Raw genomic sequence first — 7,840 nt, forward strand, 5'->3', positions numbered from 1 at the left:
ACCATAGAGAAACTCGTGTTGTAAATATTTTTGTATTAATTGTTTTCATTTGCTATTCGTAATTTACAGAGGGATGAATGGGATGAAAGTGTGCATTTCATTCATTCTCCTGGGACTACAGTTCCAGGGAGTTTGCAGTTGAACAACCCCCACTGCTCTGTAGCCGCCAGGGAACCACAATTACCCAGCTAGAGGGCTGCGATGGCTTATTATTGCCATGAGAAAGACCAGGGTGGAGCTGACTACACAGTAGTCACGCCAGTAGCACCACAGCTAGAGTGGCTCTCCCTCCACTGACACAAAAAGCTGAGTTAGTAAACCAGCTGCATTCGCATGCAACATTAGCATTAGAAGCACTGCCTCTGTTAAATACAAAATCCCTTTGAAAGAAAAACCAGCGAAGTTTAGAAGCGACAGCTGAATGCCATAGTTCCCAGCCTCTGCTACAGCCACCGGGGTGGGGGTGGGGGACGCTGCAGACCCACTTGGGGGTTGCTTCTCTGCATTCTGCAGCCCCTCCCCGCCCTCTTTCTGCGCTGTTTCCCAGATCCTGCCGGGGATCAGGGCCCCCGCTGGGTCTGCTCTCTTCAGAGCTCCCGACCTCTGTTGCTTCTTTGTCTTTGTCTTTGTTCTCCAGACACTAGGCCTTCCTTTTGCTTGTCCCCTCCTGGACATTTCATGGGGTGTTTAAACTCCGAGCTGTTTAGGGAGGGCTTTGACAGAAGGTATGGCGAAGGGCTGGAAAGGGGCAAGGTCGTGAACACCCTTTCATTTTCCCTGACTCCCAGCCTCTCCTTAAATCGAGTCCCACCCGTAAGGGGGGAGGCACACGCCCTTGAAGACCCGAGCAGCCTTCGCTCCAGGCACCGCGTCTCCAAGGGAGACCCCGTCCCCGCCCCCCGCCGGCTGGCAGGGTCCGCAGTCTTACTTGGCAGGAGCTTGTGGCCGCATTGAGAAGGACACACGGAGCCTCGGGCCCAGGCTCTGCCATTCTTGCTAGAAGAGGCCGTCGCTGGGCCTCTCGCACCAGCCGGGCTGGGTGCTGCGCGGCTGCTTTGAGACGCTTCGCCATGGAGACGCGGGTAGGTTCCCAGCGGCTCAGCCCCTGGCAGACGAGGTGCAGGGCGCTTCACCGGGCCTGCTGGGGGACCCGGTGATGAAAGTAAAAAGATGTGTTTCTAGTAATATGATGGATACCTTACTTTCGTGTATTTGTCTAGTTCATGCAATGAGCTTTCCCGAGAACTGTCTTATATATATTTGGGGAGAGGAGCAAAAGGGGCTGAAGAGAAAGTAATATTGTCAGATTTTCAACTGCAAATTTCCAGCTATGCACAGTTTTCAGCTTAAGCGAATGAAGGCGAAGTCGTCAGGGATCTTGCAGGATCCGAGCAAAAGGAATTAAAAATCACAAGTAATCTTGTGTTACGTGGAACCAGAACCAGAGTTTCTGAGACAGTTTCATGCCATCAAACTGGTCATCTCTGCACAGGAATTAGGAGCCGGCAGGGAGGTGAAAGAAAAGTGCGCTTGGAAAGAGGAGTGAGTAGGGATGTGTGCGACACCTTTCTTCTCACCAGGCCATGTTCCTGGCACCAAAAATCGTTTTTTGTGACGGTCAATTTCATCGTTCTTCTGTCCCCACAGGTTCAACTGGGTCTCTCACCCCCATGTATGTGGAGGGTCTTTTATATTCATATTATTTGACAGCTACCTGGTCATCTGGCACATAGTAGGTGCTTAGTGATACTGAATGTCTCCCGGCTAGGACACAGCTATTACCCACTTGGATGCGAAGAGGAGACAGTAAGTATGCATTGGAGACTGCTGGCACCATGTTTAGAAAGCAATTTACAACCATCCCTTAAGCTTTCAAGGGGTTATTCTAACATAGACCTTAAGTGAACAGTGAAGTAACAAGAGGGAGTTTATCAAAGGAGACAGAATAGGCATCAAAGTAAGGACCCATGTATATATGCAAGGATTTCTCTAAACTGAAGAGCTCAACCAGAAGTTTCTGAGAGTAGAGTCCCATCCATGTAATGGAATGAATATAACAGATTGAGGCTCTCAAATCTATGGCAATGAATGGTGGGACACACAGACTTCTGTCGATGTTATTAGAAGGGATGAGTCTAAATTAGGATTTAGTAGTAGAGTCTAAATAAAGAAAGTAACACCCAATAACAGATTACTGTCTGGAAATAGTAGAGCTAATTAGCATAGCATAATTTAAAAGAAATACACTTTAAAAATAGAGCAGTGAGTATATAGAATTTTTGCAGTGAATTTGTATTAATATCTTACATGTGTCTCGTCTTAGGCAAGCTGTGAAATGGCGGGGAGGGATACGTGCTGAATCGAGAGCCAGAAGATCTGTCACTTTCTACCTGAAGGCCTTGGGCGTAAAGCAGGTACTGCTCCGAGCCTCAGCTTCCTTACCTGTAAAATGAATATATGAGTACCCACCTCAATGGGCTGTAAAGATGAATCATTCTAACGATAGTTTATAAATCGTAAAGCCACACACACCTAAGGTATTGCTCTTTTGTCTTATTACTCTTTTGATCTTTTTTTAAAATTTTTATTTTATTTTTAAAATTTTTAAAATTATTTATTTTATTTTTGGTTGTGTTGGGTCTTCATTTCTGCGTGCAGGCTTTCTTAGTTGTGGCAAGCTGGGGCTACTCTTCGTTGCCGTGCGCTGGCTTCTCATAACAGTGGTTTCTCTTGTCGTGGAGGACGGACTCCAGGCGCGCGGGCTTCACTAGCTGTGGCACGCGGGCTCAGTAGTTGCGGCTCACAGGCTCTAGAGAGCAGGCTCAGTGGTTGTGGCTCACGAGCTTAGATGCTCTGCGGCATGTGGGACCTCCCCAGACCAGGGCTTGAACCCGTGTCCCCTGCACTGGCAGGTGGATTCTTAACCACTGCGCCACCAGGGAAGTCCTTCATTCTTTTTTATAGCCTTTCATTTCTGCTTCTGCTTCTGCAGACGGATGGTTGATCCAGGTCCATTTCATTATGAGCAGTACAGCACTCTTCCTGCCTTTGAATTTGGGTTCCTTGAGGCAACTCCGTTTAAGGATTAAGCAGAATATTTTTCCTTTCTTCTTTCCCTCAACAAACACTGCGCACCTGAAGTGAGCTGGATGATGACATTAAGGGCAGTGCCCAGAGTATTATGGGACCTTGGGGGAGGGGGAGAGGAATTGCCTGAGCTGAGTTTTCCAAGATGCCTGGGAGGCAACCAGGTGAAGAGGGAGAGGTGCCCCAAGGCCCAGGAAGGACCCAGGAGGGGGAAACGGCCTGTGTCCTCCAGAGGCCCTGCGAGCTTGGTCTTGCCATACTGTGAAGGGGGAGGGGGACAGCCAAGCAGCCCCACAGCCCCGCTGAGGAGCTCCACCTAACACGAGGAGTGTGCACTGAGCGGGTTAGGCAACGGCGTGAGGGCGCAGGTCAGTACTTTAAGTAAATCCTCTTTTCCAGGAGTAAGAGAAGCAAGGTTCCATTCACCTGCCAGAGTAGATCCATCACACAGAAACTAAGACCTTGAGGTTACCAATGCTCCTGTGACAGAGTTTTGAATCGACAAAAACCAACCGAGAGTAGCTGCATCAAATGAGTTAAATGGGAACTGGTTTCCAATTCACATTATTACAAGAAATTTCTTTCTGCCACACACACGTACAGAGGGAGCGTGATATGAAGAAGTCAAGATGGGGGTGGGTGGTGGAGGGAAGAGACAGCAACGAAGGAACACTCAAATTTTTTTTTTTCTTTCTTCCTTTTTTGCGGTACGTGGGCCTCTCACTGCTGTGGCCTCTCCCGTTGCGGAGCACAGGCTCCGGACGCGCAGGCTCAGCGGCCATGGCTCACGGGCCCAGCCGCTCCGCGGCATGTGGGGTCTTCCCGGACCGGGGCACGAACCCGTGTCCTCTGCATCGGCAGGCGGACTCTCAACCACTGTGCCACCAGGGAAGCCCGAACACTCAAATTTTGCCTGTGAAGGAGAAGAGGGTCTAGTGGGGGAGGAGGGTGTGGATCACATGGAGAGTTATTACTTGAAAGGAGAGAAGAATAACCAAGCTCATAGGCCAAGGGTAAGAAGCAGGGAGAGAGAGAGAGGACTTGATGCTCCAGGAGAGAGTAGACAGGGTCCCAGCCAGGAGAAAGCAGATGTGCCAGCAAGCTATCCCCAAACTGAGCGTGTCCACACCACCTGGGCATTTGACGAGAACACGAGTTCTGAGTCAGTAAGTCGGTGGGGGAGCAAGATTCTGCTTTTCTAACAAGATCCCCAGGTGATTCGTAACGCTCGAGATGGACAGGTCTAGAGCCTTGTCCCAGGACCGGCGGCCTCGGCATCACCTGGGAACTGGTTAGAAACGCAGAAACACAGCTCTCCCTCCCTCCCCCACCGAGCTCCTGAGTCAGGATCTGCAGCTAAACCTCCAAGAGATTCCAGGGCACATTCAAGTTTGAGGACCTCTGCTCCGGGTAACATGAGAGGAAAGGTTGTCTCCGGAACAAGAGGAAGAATGTGAAAGAGTTGATGGGAGACTTGGCCGGTGACTGTTTCCAAAAGCCCAGAAGAGGTCACGGACATTCTTCAGCAATGCCAAGTGCTTTGGATATGAATGTACTGAGTGAAGGTTTTCTGGCTTGCTTGCTGTATTTTGGCAAGACTTCCTGTTATTATGTGGTATGCAATGCTTTTATTCAAGTGTCTTCATGTAAAAAAACAAAACAAAACTGTCTTTTCTCTTTGTTTTAGCTGATGGATTAACTCGTAAAACATTTTCTCCATTTCTGTGATGGACTCTGTATTATTAAGGGTTCTCTAGAGAAACAGAACCAATCGTGTGTGTGTGTGTGTGTGTGTGTGTGTGTGTGTGTGTGTGTGTATGTAGAGAGAGAAAGAAACTTAGTTTAAGGAACTGGATCACACAATTGTGGGGACTGGCAAGTCCTAAATCTGCAAAGTAGGCCAGCAGGCCAGAGGACCAGGGCAGCCCAGGGCAGATCCTACATTGCAGTTCAAGTCTGAAGGTCATCTGTGCAAAATTTTGTCTTGCTTAGGGGAGGTCAGACTTTTGTTCTATTCAGGCCTTCAGCTGATGGGAGAGGTCCATTCACATTGTGGAGGGCAATCTGCTTTACTTAAAGTCCACTGATTTAAATGTTAGCCTCATCCAAAACACCCTCATAGAAACATCAAGAATAATGTTTGTCGACACATCTGGACACCGTGGCCCAGCCAAACTGACACTTAAAATTACCATCAGAGATCCAGGTCTTCCTGAGGTCACCTGGTTCACGTCTGACACTAAGAGGGGTTGTGTTTAAGCCGTCCAAGAATGATTGCTCTGTTTTTATTGAAAAATCCAGAAAAGAACATTTTGTAATGGTCTCTATTTTATTAGGACAGTCCAGTTTAACAGGGTAAATTCTAAGCTCTGCTTCTAACCTGCCACTCACCAAACTCACATTTTATCCAAATAAAGCCGTAACAGCAAGTTCAGACGTTTGATTCTATCAAAACCTCATCAATCGTATATAAATGTCACCTCCTTCCTGGGCCATCTCTGCTGTCTCTGATTCTTGTGTTTTTCTCTTCTATGAACCCTTAAGAACAATTACTAACGCCTTGCATTATTGGGTCTCTGAGGTTTATTCAAGCCGTGAGCATCACGTGTGAGCACCCATTCTAAATCTGTTAGAGCGGCAGTTAGCCGTCCAAATGAACGTTCTCTCCTTCAAAGTAAGCATTAATGACACTGCCATTGCTTAAAGCATCTTTGAAATTCTTTAGAAACTCCCTTCAAACACTGATGCACATTCTTTTGAATTTCTTAAATTGGGGTATAACTTTGCTCTTTGAAGATAGACGGGTATTTGAAACAGTAAGAAGACATTCGAGCTGATAATTAAGGTAGGCAATCAAGTTGGACAATGTTTTCCTTCGGCCAAAAATCAAACTCTAACCATGAGGTAATAAGAGAAAAACTCCCTTATTCTGTAGATAATGTCCGGATTGCATTCTTGTTGGAAAAAATTAATAGCTTCCAAGGTGACTCTTTCACTGAGAACTTCAGTAAATCAGTTGCTTGGATAAATTGATCCTTACATGTTTCTTTTAAAACTAAATTTTACAGTTACACGTCAGTAATTTTATCTCCAAAACTGGATCATAAGCGTTTTAGACGCTCTCCTTTTTGAATCTCTCCCGTAGCACTGATTTTATTGTTCTTACTAGCTGTACATCTGTCTTTTACAAGACTGGATGTTCCTTGAGAGCAGGGGCCATGTTTTAGGCGCCTTTATATACCAGCTCCAGTGCACTGCACACAGTAGGCACTCAATCATATGTGAGAAATAAATGAATGAATGGAATGAATGATTGCTTAGGCCATTCTTGTCCTATACATTCCTACTGATCTTAAACTGTTTAAGATGTCTGAATTAGGGTAAATATACCTCCAGACTGAGGTCACTTTGACCCAGGAAGATCTGTCCCAATAGACTTTTCACCCATTTTATAGATTTCCCAGTATCAATTCTTTGTGACATTTGCTAATGAAATATACATTAGCACACTGTATATTTCCTTGGAGGCAGTCATAAAACTTTGGTAAGTGAATATCGAATTAAGTAAATGCATTTGGCTATGAGTTGACTGAAGACAATTTTTAATGATAAAAGAAACCTTCCAGGGGCGGACACGGGTTTCAGCCCTGGTCCAGGAAGATCCCACGTGCCGCAGAGCAACTAAGCCCGTGCGCCACAACTACTGAACCTGCACTCTAGAGCCCATGAGCCACAACTACTGAAGCTCGCGAGCCACAACTACTGAAGCCCGCGTGCCTAGAGCCTGTGCTCCGCAACAAGAGAAGCCACGGCAATGAGAAGCCCGCGCACAGCAACGAACAGTAGACCCCGCTCGCCGCAACTAGAGAAAGCCCGCGGGCAGCAACGAAGACCCAACGTAGCCCAAAACAATAAATAAATAAAATAACAAATTTAAAAAAGAAAACTTCCAGATCTTTAGTCCATTTCTGGAGCGATTACCAAAGGTTTTCCTGAATTCAACTATTTCAATAAATGGACTTTGTCAATTTTTGTGACTAGAGTTTCTGTTTCCTTTGGGAAGCAGATACCATTGGATATTCACCTAAGGTTTGTTTGTTCTGGTGTATAACTTACTTTTTTGTTAATACTCTTCATTTTGCAGAGTGAATAACAAATGTTTATCATCTTCTGTTATTAAGGAACATTCCCGTTTTCTGAAACATCAGTATCAATTCTTTTTCTCCAAATACTTCATAGACCTATTCTTCAAAGAAGGCTCTTGATAAAGTAGCTGTAAAACCACAATTCTTACTGTAATAAGTTACAAGGCCAACATACCACCTGCAGAGTGTGACGGAAAGATCACACATACTTGGTCACAAATTTACTCAATTCGATGCTGAATGTTAAGGAAAAATTTAATTGCACAAATATAGTACATACCATTTCAAATATAAATGAAAGGACAATCAGTAGTGCTATCATAATGTATAATACAGGAATATTTTTTAAAAGGACAGAAAAATTATACTCAGGACCCAGAAATCTTTCTCATTATAAGCCTGTGTAGCAACTCATTCATGCAGGTTTTTAGGATGTAAATAGGATGATTTTTTGTTTCTTTTGGAAGAACTCCACTGTAGCTATGAGATGAAAAACGTATTGCTGTAACAATGTATTATGGTAATGGTATAGCTTTCTTCTATTCTGCTTTTAGTGTAAGGATTGCTAAAAGCTTATGAAATACCCAACTGACATAATGTGCTTTTAA

General features: G+C 45.3%; 1 protein-coding gene across 1 annotated transcript in view; it reads right to left on the bottom strand.

Moving 5' to 3' along the window:
- TEX26 (testis expressed 26) overlaps positions 1-991 on the bottom strand; it is a 38,431-nt gene extending 37,440 nt beyond the window's left edge. Inside the window, 2 exon segments of the mRNA XM_024755650.1 lie at positions 929-962; positions 965-991. Coding sequence (XP_024611418.1) covers positions 929-962; positions 965-991 — 61 coding nt within the window.
- Positions 992-7,840: the final 6,849 nt, after the last annotated feature.

This window comes from Neophocaena asiaeorientalis, unplaced genomic scaffold (assembly GCF_003031525.2).
Source record: "Neophocaena asiaeorientalis asiaeorientalis breed wild unplaced genomic scaffold, Neophocaena_asiaeorientalis_V1.1 scaffold59, whole genome shotgun sequence".
NCBI lineage: Eukaryota > Metazoa > Chordata > Mammalia > Artiodactyla > Phocoenidae > Neophocaena > Neophocaena asiaeorientalis.